The 22,503-nt window shown below is 36.7% G+C and overlaps 1 protein-coding gene across 4 annotated transcripts in view; it reads left to right on the forward strand.

The window, feature by feature from the left end:
• Positions 1–22,503, forward strand: part of WASHC3 (WASH complex subunit 3) — a 122,622-nt gene that overhangs the window by 47,224 nt on the left and 52,895 nt on the right. For 2 of the 4 annotated variants that reach the window (XM_004742984.3, XM_004742983.3), the window contains exon 7: positions 3,981–4,227. The exons of the other annotated variants lie outside the window; for them this stretch is intronic. In XM_004742984.3, the coding sequence (XP_004743041.1) occupies positions 3,981–4,065 (85 nt within the window). In that variant the 3' untranslated portion in view covers positions 4,066–4,227. Of the gene's footprint in view, positions 1–3,980; positions 4,228–22,503 lie in introns of those variants that run through there. 4 annotated transcript variants of the gene reach the window in all.

The following is a 22,503-nucleotide window of genomic DNA, read 5'->3' on the forward strand; positions in this document are numbered from 1 at the left end:
AAAAATTTTGCTTTTATTAAGACTTTTCTATGGAGCACCTGTGTGGCTCATTTGGTTAAGCCGCTGCCTTAGGCTCAGGTCATGATCCCGGGTTCTGGGATCTAGCCTCGCATCAGGCTCCCTGCTCAACAAGACTTTTGTGGATAATCTTGGTGCCACAAATTATATAAGTATGATTATTAAAATGTAGATACCAAAATAGTGGTTTTTATTGTGTAACCACTAAAGATTGAGATTTTTAAAAAATGTACATAATACATTGTGAATGTACTCTGACTTTTTAAATTTATTTTTTAAAGATTTTATTTATTTGACAGAGACACAGCAAGAGAGGGACACAAGCAGGGGGAGAGGGTTGGGGAGAAGTAGGCTTCTTGCTGAGCAGCGAGCCTGATGTGGGGCTTCATCCCAGGACCCTGGGATCATGACCTGAGCTGAAAGCAAACCCTTAATGACTGAGCCACCCAAGCACCTTGTACTCTGACTTTATATGTGTTTCTACATTTTGCTGATTAACTCTTTTTTAGTGATACTCATATATTTAGGACACTGAGAAACTGTTACAAAGTCCTCATATTCACATTTTAATAATGAATCCATTGAATTTTGAGAAACTAAACTTTAGCCCAGGACTTTAAGATAGCAACTTTTTCAGACATATCTTTAAAACTTTTTTGCATGAGGTCATCTGGGTGGCTCAGTTGCTTAAACAACTCTATCTCAGGTCATGATTACAGGTTCCTGGGATTGAGCCCCATGTTGGGGCTCCCTGATCAACAGGGAGTCTGCTTCTACCTCTCCCTCTGACCCCACCCATTTCTCATGCTCTCTTGCTCGCACTCTCTCTCTCAAATAAATGGAAAAAAAATCTTTTTAAAAAACTTCTTTGCATGAAAAACAGGTCCATATATACAGGATCAAGCAAGAGCATTCTGATCATAACATAAAAAGCCAAAATTTTGTCCCCCTGTATATGATTATCCAGTCTGGAAATGATGGTATTGTTTTAAGCTTTATTATGAACTTTTCTATAAAGCTTTTTAACTTATAAAATATTTTCATATACATTACCTCTTTGATTCTGATATCTTGAAATTTTTCTCTTTTCTATATCCAAAGAGAACAAGTATGTGCTTTTTCTTTTGTCTTTCTAGCAATTCCAAATCAAAGTAGCCTAAAATTTATTTTTAAATGAATGAAGACAAACAATAACAAGTATTGGCAAAGATACAAAGAAAATGGAGCCCTCGTGCCCTGTTGGTGGGAATGTAAAATAATACAGCTACTATGGAAAACAGTATTGCAGTTCCTCAAGAAATTAAGCATAGAATTATTATATGGTAGAGCAATTCCACTTCTGGGTATATACCCAAAAGAAATGAAAGCAGGGACTCAAGCATGTACTTGTATACCCGGTTCAAGTAGCATTATTCATAGTAGGCCAGAGGTGGAAGCAACCCAAATGCCCACCCAGAGGTGAATGGATAAACAAAATGTAGTATGTGCATACAAAGGAATATTATTCATCCTTAAAAAGGAAGGAAATTCTCATACCTATTGCTCCTGCCAAATGGTCTAATGTCACCGAATTTTAACAAAAAATTACCTTATATTGTGGCTCCCAAATGACTTAAAGTTCCCAAATGCAACATGAATTCTCTTTTTTTTTCTTTATTCAGAACCCTCTCATCCCCACTTATTCCCATCTTTTCTGTTTCTGGGGAACTCCTACTCATATCCTAATACCCTTCACAAATATCTCCACTTCTCTGGAATCTTTTTTGACCAAACCTCATAAAGCGAGTTACTTTTTTCTTTTCACATAAGCATAGTTGCTACATCTGTATTCATGTATATCACACTATATAATAGTAATTTGCTTTTCTGTCTCCCTCTGAAATATCCCCCTAAAATATCAGCTTCTTCAGGGCAGGAAGATTTTTCATTCATTTTTGTATCTCCAGCATGTAACACAGTTCCTGGCAAAATGGTGGGTATGTGATGATGATAATCATGATGGTGATGATGATGATGATACAAGATAGCATTTATTTAATATATTACTATGTGCCAAATATTATTTGATACACTTTATATATAATAATTCACTTTAATCATTATAACAATCCAGTCAATTAGTTGGATCCAGAGTGGTCACCTAGCTTCCCCAAAGCTGCGCAAATATGTAACAAGACTGGGATTGAATCCAAGCAGTCTGACTACAGAATCTGTGTTCTTAACCACTATACTCTTTAGCTGTGATGATCACATGTATTAAAAAATGGCTACACACATAAATTAAGTGTATTATTTCAGCTCCTCCTAGGCTTAAGCTGCTTTTGGCCTTAAGTATCATTTATTTTGGAGACATTATATACATTGTTTTATTTGTTTGAGCTGCCATAGATATAATTTGATGTAGTACTTAAATAGTTACCTCTGGTAATTTTTTTCCTTTTTAGCAAAGTAAACACAGAAATCACCTGTATAGCAAAGAGAAATTTATTTGGAAAATATGTCTGGTATTCATGCCCACTACTCCTAGATTTCTTGTTTCTATGGAAAGCATTGAAGACTGTGGTCTTGTGTTAGTATTTTAGGCAGATGGAATATCAGTCAAAACTTAGACATGCTGTTTCCAGCTTTAAAGTTTACTGTATTGAGTACATGTGACTCCCTCTAAGTCATAATCTCAAATTGTACAGCAAAGCGAATGGGTTTATGTTTGATCCATTGCTGGGAGGAATGCCAGCATTTCTGTTTTGTAGCTTGACAGGTATAATATTAAAAAACATAAGCCAAAAATCAGCCATAATTTTTAATAACTAATATAAATATGGTAGATTGTACATTTTTTATTTTGAGTAATAGTAATTATATTTGTGGCAAAGAAGAGTTTTATTGGTTGGTGTCCTAATTCTTTTTTTTTTTAATTACATTTTTTTAAAAATTTCTTTTCAGCGTAACGGTATTCATTGTTTTTGCACCACACCCAGTGCTCCATGCAGTCCGTGCCCTCTATAATACCCACCACCTGGTTCCCCCAACCTCCCACCCCCCGCCCCTTTAAAACCCTCAGATTGTTTTTCAGAGTCCATAGTCTCTCATGGTTCACCTCCCCTTCCTAATTCTTGAGTAAAAATCAGAGTCTGGTAGTTTTCAGTTATTAAGATAGAACAGCTATATCATTTTTCCTTTCCCTCTTAATTTCCCCAGAAGTATACTTTACTTGCTTAATGATAGTATTACCATATTGATTAGATGATTTACTAACAAACACTATAGAGCCTATCTAGTTGACTATTTTGATAACACCATTAAAATTTCATTTGATTTATTATAATCTATCCCTGCAAAGTTGGAGTTTAATCATTCTCATATCCCCTTGTTGTGCCTAGGGAACCTTTGAGACATTTTTGCCAACTCATACTTTTTATATTCATTCGATGAAGATAAAGTATAAGTGAAAATATTCAACAAACACTAAGAAACTTCTTTTACCAGGCTCTCTTCTACCCTGCAAAATTTCCATATTGTTTGTGTTTCTTAATAGCCATTCTTTTCACTCTCTTCCATTTTTAAATTCCTTTCTGCAGCTTTCCTGGAACATGAAGATTTTCTTTTCTTCCCATTTCTAGCTTTCCTTTGTCTGTACCTCCTGTACTCTTAGAGGCCACAGAGATGTAGCACTGGGCATGCCTGCCTCTCCACATCGCATTTCTATCTGTAATTGGGTCTCCCTGGAAATGAGAAGCAGAAAGTGCTGAAGTAGCATGTTTTGTAAGGACTGGCAAGAGAAAACAGTGCTGGAGAAGCCAAAGAGAAGCATGCTGTGGAGAGCAGGGGACTCTCTCGGTTAAGGACACAGACTTGGCAGATTTATTAGCAGCAATATTCTAGCAGCAATGAACCAAATTTACAGGTAGCAAACTCATTTTTCAACTGGTAAAACCTTCAAAAATTGTTCCCTTCTCTTTCAGAAGGCCAGATGCTCCAGTGCCTGATGGTGAAGGTGAAAAAATTACAGAAGAAAGTTCAGACAGTGAATCTTCTTTTAGTGACTAAGCTTAATTTTGATAACAGTTACATATACATGTGTAGGTATACATTTAAATTCTATAAGAAAGAGAACCTGACCTTGAACTTTTAGTCATAAAAACATCAAATGACCATATATCCACCACCAAACTTCCTCTATGTTTAAATAAATAAAGAAAGAATTTATAACCTGGCATTATGTCTTGTTACCAAAACACAGGGCTGTGACTAAAAAATAGAATAACTTAAATAAAGTCCTATTAGTGCTAGGAATGCTAAGATGGGCTATTTCGGGGATGCGGTGAGCATTGAAAATGAACCCAGTGTGAGTTGCCAATCAAAAATAGATTCGGTGTTGCTGTGAAATGTGTAAACCTGGTGATTCACAGACCTGTACCCCTGGGGATAAAAATATGTGTTTATAAAAAATAAAAAATTTTAAAAAAATGTAGAATAAAAATAAAATAAAATAAAAGTTGCAATTAATAAAAATAAAATACATTAAAATTTTAAAAATTGACTACAAAAAAGGTGAATTTGACTAAGTTATTCAACTTCTGTGACTGTTTTAACATGAAAAGTATTATGTGCGTTTGTATTGTAAGAATGGCTAAGGAAGTTTTTGACAGAGACTAATACCAGATTTAAATTTTCTGTGACAACTTGAACCTTATATGTCATAGAAAGTATGAATTTGGAATTTATTGGTCATATTTATTAGCATGTAGAGCTTTTCTTCACTTGTCCGTTAGTTCCTATACTATTAAAGTGTCAGATATTCTTAGAATATTATCAGGTAGAAATTGAATTAAAGGTAGTTTCAATGTGTTTCAGAGTGAGTAAGCATCATGTGATCAACTCTTTTATTGCCTAAACAGGAAAAAAAAAAATTAAAAATGCTCTCCTCACCTCACCTCTACTACACAGTGCAGAAAATTTCTAAAGTACTTACATGAAAAGATACATATGCATTTGATTAATGGTTTAGCCCACCTGAAAGCAGACCCTAAGAAAGGGCCTTGGGTTTAAGTATGTCATTTGTGAAGTAATTACAGGATGCAGAAGTAAGAGAACAGAAAGAGCAAGAGGAAGAATACCTTTACAAAAGTGTATGATTAAAGTTGCCATTTTGGGCTCTAAGACCTGAGGAGCTTTCAAAATGCCTCCCATAAATGCCCACCTAATATAGATAGGATAATTATTAACCAGTTTCCATCCCCCATTAGTTGAAAGCTGTCTCCAGGAGCATTGACTAACCCCACACTTCAGGGCTGTACTTTTGTGTGGGAAGGTGGGCTTTCCCAACATTAAAAAAAGGACTTGGAGGGGCGCCCGGGTGGCTCAGTTGGTTAAGCGGCTTCCTTCGGCTCGGGTCATGATTCCAGGGTCCTGGGATCGAGCCCCACATCAGGCTCTCAACAGAGAGCCTGCTTCTCTCTCTCCCCATCTCCCTGTCACTCTGCTTACTTGTGCTCTCTCTCTAGCTGTCAAATAAACAAATAAAATATTTAAAAAAAAAAAAAAAGGACTTGGAACAGAAAAGAGAAAGATGTATGGCTCACACTTGTGGTGGAATTTCACTAGCAAAAAAAGGAACAAGTCTGAGCTCAGAACTGTGAAGTGCAGTTGTGGCTGATAGCAGAAGTGGTAAGAGGATGTGATGTTGGGCCAAAGAGGTGTTGCTCAGTAGTTCTTGCCTGTGCAGAACTGCTTGAGTCCCATGTTAAATCCACTCCATCATCGAGTCTTCAAGGTGGTGCTCAGCCACATTCTATAAAAAGACTACCGAGAAAGATTAGACAAGCTATAGTTCCTGTTATTACTGAACCCAAGGCCAAAATATATTCATTATCTCCCTCCTCCACCCCCCATTTGAGGTTTTCTTTGCTCTCTGCCAGAAATTCAACTGGTATAGTTGGGTTGACTGCTAGAGTGAACCAGATCTTCATCCCTTCAGGGATCTAGGGTCTTGATTACTTTGCCCTTTTTAAGTCTATGATTATCATAGTTGTTTGTTTGCTGTTCTCACCAGCCTTGGAAGCACCAAGACATGCCCCCAGTGAATCACCCGAGTTCCAGCATAGCCTCACTGTTTCATTTTGTAGTCACATTCCTAGCTTTTCTTGTTAACCAACATATTAATTCCCCTTTCTTGCCTGTTGTCCCATAGACATGAGCAGCCCAACAGGACCAGGTGGCAGCTGTAGCTTCAGTTTTGTGGAATCCTTACAGTGCCTCCTGGTGGAAGTGTGCCAGCTGCTTCTCTTTACCCTGTCAGGATACAGGACCTCCAATCCAACAAAGCTTAAGGTAGTAGGAATGGGAAACACATTTTACAAGTAGCTCACTGGGAATGGTGGTAAGAAAAGCCAATCCTATTTCTATCCTCTTGGTTCCTGCACCTTGCCTTTGGGGACATGGCATCATATACTGTTCATTGGTATACTGCATGTATCATGTCCTGGAAAATAGTACCTTAATCCTACAGGATGTTATACCTGAGCTGATGCCTAATCTGGCCATAGTTATCCTAGATTAACTGCTTCTGGATAATACTCTATGTGTAGGTTCATTGATCTAATCGTTCATGTTCATTTGCTATAAAATAGATCCTTGGTCTAATGCAACGTAATGCAGGATACTGTGTTGGTAATAGGCATTCTAGATTCTAAGATTGCTATCTTAGATATGATGGCAGAGGTACTGCTGGAAAGAAGGGCAAGCCTATATTAAGAGTACAAATTGATTACTATGGACTGAATTACTTCCTCCTCTGGGGTGGAAGGAAATTAATGCACACAACTTGTTACCAAGTAGCTAGTTGATTTCAGAAAAGGGATAGTACCAAATGATTGGTCTTTGCTTGTGACAGATCACTTTTCAATAGTAGTAGTAACTAGATCATCCTAAATGAGAAAAAACCCGAGCTGTTGGGCCCATCCCATGCCTAGCCTCCAATTCTGTCACCATGAATACTCTATTCATAGGTTTGTTGTGCAAGCCTGGAGTGGTTACGGAAAAGATGGACTGAAATCTATTGGAATCATCCTGTGTGCCTGATCTCTACTTTCTCATGTGAAAGTTCTCTTACTGACATTCCATGATGCAAAAATCTGCACATTTTTCCATAATCAAAAACAGTTTTTTATTCTTAACTGAAGCCACGTCTTTGTCAGCACAGATGACCAAGTGTACTGTTTGAAGCTCTGTCCGTCAGGAAGATTTTTCCCTCACTACTGATCTCTATCACTTCCTCTGAGAGAGACAATAGTGTAGAAGCCAGCCATTGTTGGCTCACACCCACAGAGCAAGCTGGTCCCTCCATGAACAAGGCCTACTTTTTCCTTCTCTGTCACCTGGCATGTTAATATTTTTAAAAAGTGCTTCAGTTCCTCACCTCTCCCTCTCTCCATGCCTTTTCCCATATAATTTTTTATTGCCTTCCTACTCTGGGTGGAGCATTCTGCCTCACCTTTTGACTCTGAACTTAGCCATGTGGTTTTGCTTTGGACCAATAGAATGTCCGCAAATATGATCCAAGCAGAGGCTTGAAAAATACTTGGATGCTTGGTCTTGCTTTCTCTTGTACCTCTGCCACTGACATAAGAATATGACTGGGATAGTCTGATGAAAAGTGAAAGATATGTGGAGCAGAGCTAAGTTGTTCCAGTCACCCTGCAGCCAAGCGTAAAATGTGAGCAATCCCAGCCAAGACTAGAGCATATGTCTAGCCTATTCCCAGCTGCCCTTAGATGTATGAATGATAAATGTTAATTGTTGATTCTCATAAAGATTTTTTTATTATTTTATGGCATTACTCTAGCAATAAATAACTGATACATCTGATCATAGGGAATTTCCCATGAGATCTTAGCAATAGGTTAAAGGAGATGCATTTGTGCAAGAGAGGTAAATGGTAGGGGGACTCTAGGCTACCTGTCCATGCAATTTACACATGCCCTCTGGACTAACTCAGGCTTGGTTCCAAATGCATCATTTCCATCGAACAATAGATTACTACTGTGACTATCTACTATCTGACCTTACGATTTGGTGAATCTGATAGTACTGATTGCATGATTGGCAGCTCCAGTTAATCACTTGACATCAGATTTTTAATTTCTGATGAATACCACAGGCATGCCAGGAGTTGCTTTTCAAATAATGAGAAGGCATGACTTTGCTCTGAACTTAAGATCTGTGCTATTAAAACTTGCCAGAGGTGCTACACAGTGTCCTACCTCAGGTATCTGTAGTATCAGTGGATAATCTGTCATGTAATCAGCTGAGCAGCAGGGCAGCTTATGTCACAGCCTGAACCTGGAGCACAGCCCTCTCTGCTCTGGACTCTATTTGAAACTAGCAGCCTTCCAAGTCTCCCCACAGATGGGTGAGAGCAGTATTCGACTTTCAAAAGCCAAAGCCACCAACATGCTATACCTCTTTATTAATTAATGGTAGAGGGTGCAAGTTCAGTAACTTGTCCTTTTTTTTTTTTTTTGGTCTATGTTCAGTTAGTCAACATATAGTACATCATTAGTTTTTAATGTAGTGTTCAGTGATTCATTAGTTGTGTATAACACCCAGTGCTCATCACAGCCCATGCCCTCCTTAATACCTATCATCCAGTTACCCCCGTCCCCACTCCCTCCTCCCTTCTTTAACCCTCAGTTTCCTGGAGTCTAGAGTCTCTCATGGTTTGTCTCCCTCTCTGATTTCTTCCAATTCAGTTTTCCTTCCCTTCCCTTATGGTCCTCTGCGCTATTCCTTATGTTCCACCTATGAGTGAAACCATATGATAATTGGTCTTTCTCTGCTTGACTTACTTCTCTTAGCATAGTACCCTCCAGTCCCATCCATGTCAGTGCAAATGGTAGGTATCCATCCTTTCTGATGGCTGAGTAATTTGTCCTTTACCCTGGAGGGGATATCCCAGCATCCTTTGGACCATTGGACCCCTAAAATCTGCAAGGATCTGAATCTTCTATCTTCTAGCCTGTGTCTTGTATCTTCTATCTTATAGGGCACCAAGGGTCCTTTCCATTTCCTCTTCACTAAATCTTTAGCCTAATTTACCAATACAGGTTACCAGCATGAGGTTTTGTGGAATATCAGATGAACAAAATTCCTGCAGACTACCTAGTGAGAGAGTAGGAGAATTTACATAACCCTATGGCAGTAGGTGAGAATACATTGATATCCTTCCTACGTATATATAAACACTTTCAATGTTCTTAATGATTGAAAAAAAGTTTTCCAGGTTAACAGTCATATACCATGCCAGAGGCTGTGTTCATAAGTTCCAGGAGAGGTATCATATGTGGCATAGGAGTCATGATCAGCATGATCACTTGGTTAAGTTTATGATAGTCCTTTGTCTTCTACTGTGGTCCTTGTGATTCAGCAGGGTGATACATGTGAATGCATAAGGCATCATCCTTGCATCCTTTAAGTGTTTGAAGATGGTACTAATCTCTGCTCTTCCACTCAGAATGCAATATTTTTTCTGGTTTACTATCTTGGCTGGGTGGCTGGTATAGTTTTAGGGATTTCTACTTGATCCTCCCTACCATAATGGATTTTATTTCATAGGTCAGGGAATTGATATGAAGCTGTTAAGAATATCCCAAGTATGTACTCAGAAACCAGGGAAATAGCCACAGGGACCTACCTCATCCAACTGAAAGTACTATAAGATGGACTGGAGCCCAGACTTTATTTGTTACCTGGTGTCCATAACGTCACTCTAACTGAGGGAAGATGGTGACAGATACTTGATATCAAGTCAATTTGGTCCTCTATCCAACATTTAAAAGATTTAAGTATTCCCCTTTATCCATTGTACAGTTACTTTGACAAATAACTTGTGGTTCTTTAGAGAAAGAGTAAGGAAATTTCTTTTTATATGTACTTGTAGTGGAAAAGTCAGCATTTTTCTTTTTTTTTTTTAAATTTTATTTACTTACTTATGAGAGAGACTGGGGAGGGGGCAGGCAGCAAGGAGCAGAGGGAGACGGAGAAGCAAAGACTCTACACAGAGTACAGAGCCTGACATGGGGCTTGATCCCACAACCCCAAGATTGTGACCTGAGCCGAAATAAGAGTCAGCTACCCAACCAATTGCCCACGTGCCCCAAGGTGGCATTTTTAAAGGGCTTTGGCCTCCTTTTCGATGGATGGACATAATGAGATAATAATTAAAGGAAAACACTTCTCCTTTGTAGCAGCTGACATCAGCCTTCTCACCCGTCCATGCTTTTTTTGGGATTTTACAATTAAAGCTACACTCTAGTCTACTACCTTCTACCTTGAGCATGAGGTACACCATGGTATATTAGTCACCAACACAGATCCCTGCTTACCAGGGAATCTAGATTGCCGCTTCGGCCTGTTGCTACTTTGCCACTGATGGTTGAATATCACCACCTGCTTCCTGCCATTATGGAATCCTACCATCTCAGTTAATACTAAAGTGTCCAATTCTGTGGCATCATATCCCCTCCTGTGAATTCTGGTCTACAGAATGTAGCTACCCTGACTTTTCTCAGAGATGTTGGTGCCAGCTTCATTAGTGATATTCTTTATTTCCTTAGTAAAGAGAATTCTCTAGCTCCTTCTGGGAAAGTAGTGGGTTGTCTCTCTCAACACAAGAAATAAATCCATTCTAACATTCCCACCCCTCAGCCACTGAGCTGTTCCTCAGTACTTTACGGGCAATTTCAGCATCTCCATTTCACTTACTGTAGACCATCCTGACCAAATTTCATGAAGTTATCCCAACAGCCTATTAGCACCAGCTCCATTGCCAGGGTGTTGCTCTGGAGTCATGAGAGAGTGCTCTCATGTCAATAAACTCTCCTCTATCCAGCCTTATATTCTGCTCACTCCGGTGCGACACGTTCAGGATCTCTTCCCACACATGTTCTCCAGATTTCTTCCAGTGCTTGTTAGCCAGTTCCTAAAATTCTTTCAGTAAATAGGCTCTTTCTTCCCAGATCAAGGACTATGTTTTCTCTCTCAGCTGAAACTTGACATTATTCTCAAGGCAATGGGGAAGTTAATTAAATCCCGAGGTGGTAGGGGGTTATTGTACATGGAAGGCATCCATTTCAAGTGAACACTGAATGGCCTCCAGGTAAGGCAAGGCTGCTCTCCTCAAGTAAAGGAGAAAAGACTGCTTTGGCTGGCATGATGTTCAAGCTGTTCAAGCACATCCACCCAGATTTTTTCATCTCAAGTCCGTCCCTCTCCTTCAGTATCAGGACTGTGACTTTAACAAAGCAGACTTGAAGAGGCTGCACATATCATTCTCCTTTGCAGGTCTGCCATCCTTAAACTCTGGGCCTGAGTTTCACCACAGCTCTCCTACAGCTAAGGAGATAAAAGGTCTCTTTAAAGACTGCAGAAGTGGCCTTTTGGCTTTCAGTGTGCCTTAGAAGACAGTTGGTAGATTTGAGTCTTTTACTTCTTTTTTTCTAGGTTCCCCAGACAATTAACAAATACTAGTCAATTCCACAATTCTTTGCCCCCAAACCATTCTAGTGACAGAGCTAGTGGATAACTCATGGCTTCTTGTCCCATTCCATCATAGGTGAGATTCTTATGAGTTGTAATGTACACCAGAGATTTCCATCATCCTGTTGATTCTTACAATAGGAGAGGGGACCAAGTTCTGGAAACCTATCCTAAGGATCTCCTTTCCACTATCATACCAAAGTCCTATGTTGTATTCCTCCTAAAAACAGATCTCAAGACACACACTCAGGCACAAGAAGTTTATTTGTGAATTAATCCCAGGAGGCAGGAATGAGAGATCAGGAAAAATGACACAGGGAAGAAAATATGATACAAGGATATATTACAAAGATTTCTACTGTGAGTGCTTGGGAATTGATTCCAAGACTACCATCTCCTTAGAAATGAACAGGTGCATAAAAAATTAGTTCAGATCTTCTATATCTTTGATGAATTTTTTTTTTTTTCTGAGAAGGATGTTTTAGGAAATCTATTCTCAAACACTTTCTACAATCAACATGTATTCTTTTATATTAAACAAAATAGTTTTTATCTTATAAAACAAATAAAAAATAAAGTACAAACAAAACAAAAATGAACAGGTTTTTCCCAGGATTGTCCACCAGAAGGACTGACTAGAGGCCAGATCATCTGTCCACTAACCCTGGACCCATTGATTGAGGGCTTTACTCCTCTACATTTCTGGGATATAATTGCCTATGTACCTTGGTGGCTCCATGGCCCTGGAAAGGACACTTTGTCAGAAAGTGGAGAAATGGGACATTCATTGGAGGTGAGTTGCTATCACCAAAAGGTGAGTCTGAGATTGAATATAGAAATCCACTACAGCTGTGGCTAACATCCTAGGTGGGACGGGGAGGGGGGTGCATTGTAGGGCACTACCAGAAGCTTCCACTACAGACAGAGCTGCTTCAAAGGAACATGTTGACCTGAACTTACCTTTATTTAAAATCTATAATTTTTGTCTTGGATATAAAGAAAATTGGATGGTAAGCCACACAAGATTTCCAGAAATTTTCATTACAAATTTTAGTTTTTTTTAAATCTTCCAAGAATGAGCAAAGGATAAACAATGACTAAATCTGTATTTTTATAGTCTGTTGTAATTACAATACAATTTTTAAATGTTTCCTTTTACACATACCCTGTAGAGTTTTTCTGTGAAGGTTTTATATCTGAACCAGAGCATGGCTCCTGTTAGAGAATAAATTATGTCCGTGTGCTCTTAAAGAGTGCCCAGACAACATAACATTCAGTGAAACTGTTTTGTTCTGATCAAGTTCTTCACAAAAACAAGCTTAATTTCCAGGATCCATGAAAAACTTAAATTCTCACAATTTTGTACAGGACTATGTTAATTTGTAACATTGTTACTTTGTAACATTGCTCTTGCAATGGTGCCAAAGTATCTTTTCAAAAACTTTTGCTTTTACCTTTCTCCTTAGGAAGATGAATAACAAAAGCACTGACACTAAAGTGAGTGCCACTCTGATTTGGATTCTCAATAGAAATCTTAAACAAGAGACACTTATCTTCCTTTGGAACATGAGGTGTAAAGATTTTGTGACTCCATTTTCTCTCTTCCCAAGATAGTATTACTTTAGATTGGCAGCTTACAAGTAAATAAACTTGAGAAAAAATCATTTTATAATATCTACAAATCATTTATTAGTCATCAGTGTATACTTATGTTCAAATTGATATGAGTAGATTAAAATACTTAAGAATTAAGCACTTCGTAGTTAACTTTACAAATTTTTTTTTAGTAAATTCTAAGTATTGGAATAATATTTTTAAATCTAGAAGAAACCTTAGCAAATGTCTAGTCTAATTGCCTCATTTTTACAAATGAATGAACTGAAATGCAGAGGGGTTGAAGGATTCTCCCAGGAAATATAAGAAAGAAAAGAAGTTTAGTTATATAAATAAAAATACTGTATCAGTAATATCCTTATCTTAAATATTAATGCTTTTGGTTATCTGTATAAAAGCAAAATACTTAAATTTTTAGTAATCTTATTAAAAGTTTACATTGTAATCTGCAAAGTGGAGTTGTGAAATTTTTTTATATTTAAGTATATTCTAACATCAATCTCCATTTTTTCACTTGTATTATAATATGTGGCCATGTGGCAATCAAGTAGAATTACTTCTACATTTTCATGGGGATATCTTAACCATCCTGGTTTATGCTTTGCTTTACTGTAATTCTAGTTTTCCAAGTCAAACCTTAGAAAATTCTAAGAAGCTGGCAGTATAGTTTTTAAATGGCCAGTATAAACACAGAATACATAGATAGCAAAGTCAAAAAGCCTCAAGGATAAAAAACTTATGACATAATTCCATAAAAGAAACAAACCATCAAAAATCACTCCTAAAAAAATAATCTGAACAGCCTTACATCTACTAAAGAAGTTGAATATACAGCTAAAAACATTCCCATAAAGAAAACTGGACACCCACGTGACTTCATTGGTGAATCCTACCTAATATTTAAGGAAGAAATAATACCAAAATCCTACCATGCATAAGGAAGAAATAATGTCAATTATACACAAACTATTCCAGAAAATTAACAAGGGGGAACTACTTTCTGAGTCATTCTATCAGACCAATATTAATCTGAGGCCAAAATCAAACAGACACTATAATAAAACTATAGACTGATATTCATTACAAAAACAGAGATAGATGTTCTTAACATTTTCTTAGCAAATTTAATTTAATACTATAGAAGATACACAGATGAATACACACATATTCACTAGAAATATGACAAGCTGATCATGTATCATTAGGGAAATAAAATTAAAACAATGAGATTATGCCATTTACCTAGTAGAATGACTAAAATCCAAAATACTAGATGCTGGAAAGCCTGCAAAGCAACACTAAAACTCCTCTATAAAGCTTATGGAAATGAAAATTGTGGGACCACTTCGAAAAACAGTTTGGCAATTTCTTAAAGCTAAATATCATTTTACCATATACTACCCACACACCTAGGTATTTATCCATTTGGGTTGGAAACTTATATCCACACAAAAACCTATCCATGAATGTTAGTATTATTCATAATTCTCTAAACTAGAAACAACCAAGATGTCTTTCAGTATGTGAATGAATAAATAATTTCTAATATATCCTTACAATGGAATATTACTCAGTAATGAGAGGAAATGTGTTATCAAGTCATGAAAAGATTCAGAGGAACTTGAAAGTATATTGGTAAATGAAAAGTCTGCATATTGTATGATTCCAAATACATGACATTTTAGAAAAGCCAAAGCTACACAGAGAGTAAAAAAAAAAAAAAAATTAAAAAAAGCACAGGGTATTCTAAAGGTAATTAAACTATTCTATACGAAAGTGTAATATGATGGATACTTACCATTATTCATTTGTCAAAACCCATAGAACTGTACAACACAGAGTGAACCTTAATGTGAACTATGGACTAGTTAATAATAATGTATCAGTATTAGTTCCTTAATTGTAAAAAAAAAAAAGTTCATTAATTATAACAAATGCATCACACTAATGCGATTTGTTAATAATGGGGGAAACTGGAATGAGGGGAGTGGAATATATATATCAAACTTCTGTACTATTTGCTCAATTATTCTGTAAATGTAAGCTATCCTAAAAACACTTCTTATTTTTCTTCCTTAGAGATGAGAATGAAATAATGGTTTTTTGAAGTTTTTTTTTAAAATTCCAGTTAACGAACATATAGTTCAGTATAATATACTGTTATATTAGTTTCAGGTGTACAATATAGTAATTCAGTACTTCTGTAAAACACCCGGTGCTCATCACAAAAAGTGGACTCCTTAATCCCTATCACCTATTTAACCCATCTCCCACCCACCTCCATTTTGGGAACCCATCAGTTTGTTCTTTGTAATTAAAAGTCTTGTTTCTTGGTTTGCCTCACTCTCTTTTTTCCCCTTTGCCCATTTGTTTTGTTTCTTAAATTCCACACACAAGTGAAATCCTGTAGTATTTGTCTTTCTCCAACTGACTTATTTTGCACAGCATACTACTCTCTTAACTCTATCAATGTCATTGCAAATAGCAGATTTTATTCATGTTTATGGCTGAGCAGTAATCCATTATGTGTGTATGTATATACAGACACATATATTTATACACAATACATATATACATACATATACTACACACACACACACACACACACATCTTCTTTCTCCATTCATCATGGATTGGAAGAACAAATATATTAAAATGCCTATAGTACCCAAAGCAATCTACACATTTAATGCAATCCCTATGAAAATTCCAACAGCATTTTTCACAGAGCTAGGAAAAAAGGTCTTAAAATTTGTGTGGAACAACAAAGGATCTGAAATGGCCAAAGCAACCTAGAAAAAGAAAAGCAAAGCTGAAACAAACAATTTTGGACTTCATATTACAGAGCTGTAGTGATCAAGACAGTATGATACTGGAACAAAAATATTTGACACATAGATTAATAGAACAAAATAGAAAACTCAGAAATGAGCCCACAACCATATGGTTAATTAATCTTCAACAAAACAGGAAAGAATATCCAGTGAGAAAGACAGTCTCTTCAGCAAATGATACTGGGAAAACTAGACCACTGTCTTACAGCATACCCAAAAGTAAATTCAAAATGGATTAAGAGCATAAATATGAGAGCTGAAACCATAAAAATCCTAAAGGAAAACACAGTAACTTCTTTGACATCAGCAGTAGCAGCTTCTTACTAGATATGACTCCTGCAGCAAAGGAAATAAAAGCAAAAAAACTACTGAGACTTCATCAAAATAAAAGGCTTCTACACCACAGAAGAAAAAATCTACAAAACTGAAAGGAAACCTATTAAATGGGAGAGGATATTTGCAAATGATACATCCAATGAAGGGTTAGAATCCAAAATACATAAAGAACTTAGAAAATCAACACCCAAAAATGAATAATCAGTTGAAAAATAGAAGACATGAATAGAATTTTCCAAAGAAGACATATAGATGGTCAACAAACACATGAAAAGATTCTCAGCATCACTCACCATCAAAGAAATGCAAATCAGAACTACAATGAGATATCACCTCATATGTATCAGAATGGCTAAAATCAACAACACAAGAAAATAAGTGTTAATGAGGTTGTGGAGAAAGGGGAACCCTCTTGCACTGTTGGTGGGAATGCAAACTGGTGCAGCCAGTATGAAAAACAGTATGTAGTTTCCTCAAATTGTTAAAAATTCTATTCAATCTAGTTACACTGTTAGGAACCTCAACCTCACTAGTAGAGTACACCTATTCCTTAAAGTTGGGTAATTGTATTTTGAATCCTGGGAATGTTGAAATTAATAAGGAGGTAATAAAGAAAATCAAATTCATAGTAAAAAAAAAAAAATAGAACTACCCCACGATCCAGCAATTGCACTACTAGGTATTTACCCAAAGAATACAAAAATAGTAATTTGAAGGGCTGTATACATCCTGAAATTTATAACAGCATTATCTACAATAGCCAAATTATGGAAACATCCCTAGAACATCCATTTTTAAATAATTCATATCCAGGTGGAGTTTATCCCAGGAATCCAAGGTTAGATTAACTCAAAAATCAATCTAAGTTACCATATTAACTAAAAGAAAAAACGTGAACATCTCAGTAGGCACAGAAAATGCATTTGACAAAAAACAATATCCATTCTCAATGAACTAAAAATAGAAATGAACTTCCTCTATCTCATTAAAAACAAAAGCCTAAAAACCTACAGCTAAAATCATAACTAATGGTAAAAATCTGAATACTTTTCTCCTACCAAACAATGTCCACTATTATCAGTTCTATTCAACATCTTACTGGAGATTATAGCCAATAAAATAAGGCAAGAAAAGAAATAAAAGTCATACAGATTATAAGGAAAAACTATCTTTACCTGAAGACAGCATTATTAACTATATAAAAATCAATTGGAATCTATTAAAAAAGCTAGAGCTAACGAGTTTACAAGGTTGAAGGATACAAAATCAATATATAATAATCAGTTGTATTTTATATACTAACAATGAACAGTTAAAATTGCCATTTACATAGCATCAAAAACTATGAAATTCTTGGGGATAAATCTAACAAAAACCAAGTCTAACAAAACCAAAAACTATAGAACAGTGCTGAGAGAAACTAAGGAAGGCCTAGATAAATGGAGTATGATTTACTGTATCTATGTGTTGGAAGACTCTATCTTATTAAAAATCTTATTTAAAAATTACCAAATTGGGCTATAGATTAAATGCAATCCAATAAAGATCCCCGAAGACTTTTTTAAAATAGAAATTAACCAAATGATTTTAAAATTCACATGGAAATGCAAAGAACCTAGAATACCTGAACAGTAAAAGAACTAAGTTGGAAGACTAAGACCACTTGATTTCAAGAGTTATTATAACCCACAGTAATTGAGAAAGTCTGGTATTGGTGTAAAGACAGAAAGTATATCAATGGAACAGAACAGAGTCCAGAATTAGACCAACACATATATGGTACTAATTTCTAAAGAAGATGCAAAGGCAATTTAGTGACGAAAGGGCAGAATGGAACAATTGGATATCCATATTTTTTAAAAGATTTTATTTATTTATTTGACAGGGACACCGCAAGAGAAGAAACACAAGCAGGGTAAGTGGGAAAGGGAGAAGCAGGCCCCCTGCAGGGGGCCTGATGCAGGGCTCAAGACCAGGACCCTGAGATCATGACATGAGCCGAAGGCAGATGCTTAATGACTGAGCCACCCAGGCACCCCTGGATATCCATATTTTTTAAAGGTTTTATTTATTTGATAGAGAGATCACAAGTAGGCAGAGAGACAGGCAAAGAGAGGGAGAAGTGGGTGCTCCGCTCAGCGGGTCTGGGAGCAGGGAGCCTGATGCGGGGCTCAATCCCAGGACCCTGAGATCATGACCTGAACTGAAGGCAGAGGCTTAACTCACTGAGCCACCCAGGTGCCCCTGGATATCCATATTTTTTAAAAAATATTTTTATTTATTTATTTGACTGATAGAGATCACAAGTAGGAAGATAGGCAGGCAGAGAGAGAGGAGGAAGCAAGCTCCCCGGTGAGCAGAGAGCCTGACATGGGGCTCGATCCCAGGACCTTGGGATCATGACCTGAGCTGAAGGCAGAGGCTTCAAACCCACTGAGCCACCTAAGGGCCCCTGGATATCCATATTTTTTAAAGAACTTTAATCCATTCAAAACCTTATACAAAAATAAAATGAAATAATATGGTAATTTTCTTTCTCTGGTTGACTTATTTCACTTAGCATAATACCCTCTAGTTCTACCCATGTGATTGCAAATGTAAGATTTCATTTTTTAATGGCTAAGTAATATTCCACTGTGTATATATACCACATCTTCTTTATCCATTATTATGTTGAAGGACATATGGGCTCTTTCCATATTTTGGCTGTTGTGGACTTTGCTGCTATAAACATTGGGGTGCAGGTAACCCTCCAAATCACTACATTTGTATCCTTTGGGTAAATATCTAGTAGTGTAATTGCTGGGTCATAGGGTAGCTCTAGGTGGAGTTAAGAAACAGGACAAAGGATCACAAGGGAAGAGAGGAAAGGAAAAAATCAGATGAAATCAGAGAGGGAGACAAACCATAAAAGACTTGTAACCATAGGAAACAAACAGGGTTACTGGAGGAAAGATGGATGGAGGGATGGGGTAATTGTGTGATGGGCATTAGGGAGGGCACTTGATGAAATGAGCAGTGGGTATTATATGCAACTGAAGAATTACTGAACTCTTCTTCCAAAACTACTAAAAAAAAAAAAAAAAAGTAAGAAAGAAAGAGACTTTAAATGTAAAGCCCAACAGGGCAATGACAGAGTGGGTCTTTGTCCAGTCCCTGGAGCTAGAGCTGTGGTGAACTCTTCCACTTCCTGCTGCAAATAATAAAGGCTCTTCATACTAGGAAGAGCAAACAAGCTCCATGACTATAAACTCTCTAGAAAAAGAAAAATAACATAGGAGAAAATCTTTATGACTTCAGGCAAAGAGTTCTTAGATGAAGTACCAAAAGCATGATTCATAGAAACCAAACTAATAAATTGGAACAGCAAAATTAAAAACTTCTCTTTGAAAGATACCCTTAAGAGAATTAAAAAATCACACTATAAACTGGGAGAAAACATATACAAATTGTACATCTGATAAAAGACTTGTTTCTAAAATATATAAAGAACTCCAAAAATTCATTAGTAAAAAATCCAACTAAAAAGATGGACAAAAGATTTGATATATACTTGACTGAGAAAGGTAACAGATAACAAACATATGAAAAGATGCACATAAATTGTTGGGGGGATGCAAACTGGTAAAGCCATTCTGGAAAACAATGTGGAGGCTCCTCAAAATGTTAGAAATACAACTACCTTATGATACAGCAATTGCTCTAGTGGGTATTTATCCAAAGGATGCAAAAAATAGTGATTCAAAGGGACATATGCACGCCAATTATTTATAGCAGCAATGTCCACAACAGCCAACCTACGGAAAAAGCTCAGATATCCATTGACAGATGAATGTATAAAGAAGTGGTGGAGTGACTGGTTGGTTCAGTCTATTAAGCACCTGCCTTCAGCTCAGGTTGTGATCTTGGGGTCCTGAAATTGAACCCTGCATCAGTTCCCTGCTCAGTGGGAGCCAGTTTCTCCCTCTACCCCTCTCCCTGACTGTGTTTCCTGCTCTCTCTCAAAGAAACAAATAAAATAAGGAACATTCCATTTTATATATATATATATATATATATATATATATATATATATATATATATATATACACACACAATGAAATATTAGCCATCAAAAAGAACGAAATCTTGGCACTTGCAACAACATGGATGGAACTAGAGTGTATTATGCTAAGTGAAACAAGTCAGTCAAAAGGACACACACCATATGATTTCACTCATATGTGGAATTTAAGAAACAAACTAGTGAAATAGGGGGAGGGAAGGAGAAATTTAAAAAGGTTAAAAACAGGAAGACAAACCTTGAGAGACTGAACTATAGGAAACAAACTGTGGGTTGCTGAAGGGGAGGTGGGTGAGGGAATAGGGTAATGGGTGGTGGGCATTAAGGAAGGCACTTGATGTAATGACTGCTGGATATTATATGCAACTGATGAATCACTAAATTCTACCCCAAAATTAATAATGTACTATATGTTAGCTAACAATTAAAAAAAATAAAATACAAATCTATTAACAACAAAGATGCACAACATTAGTCTTTAGGAAAATGAAAATTAAACCCACCGCAAAACACTGTTTTATTATATCTCACACTACCTATTAGAATGGCTGAAAAAAATTTATTTTTTAAAATTTTTTAAAAAGATTTTATTTATTGATTTGACAGAGAGAGAGAGATCACAAGTAGGCAGAGAGCGAGGGGAAAGCAGGCTCCCTGCTGAGCAGAGAGCCTGATGCGGGACTCGATCCCAGGACCCTGAAATCATGACCTGAGCCAAAGGCAGAGGCTTAACCCATTGAACCACCCAGGTGCCCAAGAATGGCTGAAATACTTTTAAATTTATTGAGGTAAAATTGGTATGCCATATTATATTAGTTTCAGGTGTACAAGTAGTGTTAATATTTGTTAACATTGTAAAATTGTCACTATAATAAAGTCTATTTATCACCTATCACCTTAGAAAGTTAATATGGTATTACTGACTATATTCCATATGCTGTACATTATGTCCCCAGGATGTATTTATTTTATAATTGAAAGTTTGCAATTTTTAATACCCTTCACCCACTTTGCCCCCTCTACACTCTGCCAACCACCAATCTGTTCTGTATCAATGATTCTGGGTTTGGGTTTTTTTTATTGTCTTAAATTCCACAGATGAGGGAATTCATGGGGCATTTGTCTTTGTCTGACTAATCCATTTAACATAATCCCCTAAAGGTCCATCCATGTTGCTGCAGATGCAAAGATTCCATTTTTTTAACATTTTTTTAAAAAGATCTCATTTATTTATTAGCGAGAGAGTGAGCATTGTCAGGGGGAGGGGCAGAGGGAGAAGCAGACTTCCCCCTGAGCAGGTAGTCCAATGCAGGGCTCCATCCCAGGACCTCGGGATCATGACCTGAGCCGAAGGCAGGTGCTTAACTGACTGAGCCTCCCAGGTGCCCCAAGATTTCATTTTTTTATGGCTGAATAATATACCACAACCTTTTTATCTACTCATCTGTCACTGGACAGAGGTTGCTTCGATATCTTGATTATTGTAAATGCTACAGTGAATATAGGGGTACATATATCTTTTTGAATTACTGTTTTCATTCTCTTTGGATAGATACCCAGTAGTGGAATTGCTGGATCATATGTAGTTCTATTTTTTAATTTTTTAAGGAACCTCCATACTGTTTTCCATAGTGGCTGTACCAATTCATATTCCCAGCAGTGAATTAGGAAACACTTTTTACTCTTCTCTCTACATCCTAGCCAACGTTTGTTATTTCTTGTCTTCTTGATAAAAGCTATGCTGACAGGTATAAGATGATATCTTGTTGTATTTTTCATTTGCATTTACCTAATGCTTAGTGATATTGAGTACCTTTTCACATGCCTGTTAGCCATCTGTATGTCTTCTTTGGAAAAATACCTATTCAGATCCTCTGCTCATTTTTTAATCAGGTGTTTTTTGATTTTGGGTTTTTTTTGTTTTGTTTTGTTTTGTTTTTGTTTGTTTGTTTGTTTGTTTTGATTTTGCTATTGTGTTACTAATTCTTTATATATTTTGTATATTAACCCCTTATTGGATATATGATTTGAAATATTTTCTGCCACTCAGTACATTGTCTTTTCATTGTGTTGATGTTTTCCTTTGCTGCGCAGAACTTTTTA

Source organism: Mustela putorius, unplaced genomic scaffold (assembly GCF_011764305.1).
Source record: "Mustela putorius furo isolate JIRA1106 unplaced genomic scaffold, ASM1176430v1.1 tig00000788_pilon_pilon_pilon, whole genome shotgun sequence".
NCBI classification, from domain to species: Eukaryota; Metazoa; Chordata; class Mammalia; order Carnivora; family Mustelidae; genus Mustela; species Mustela putorius.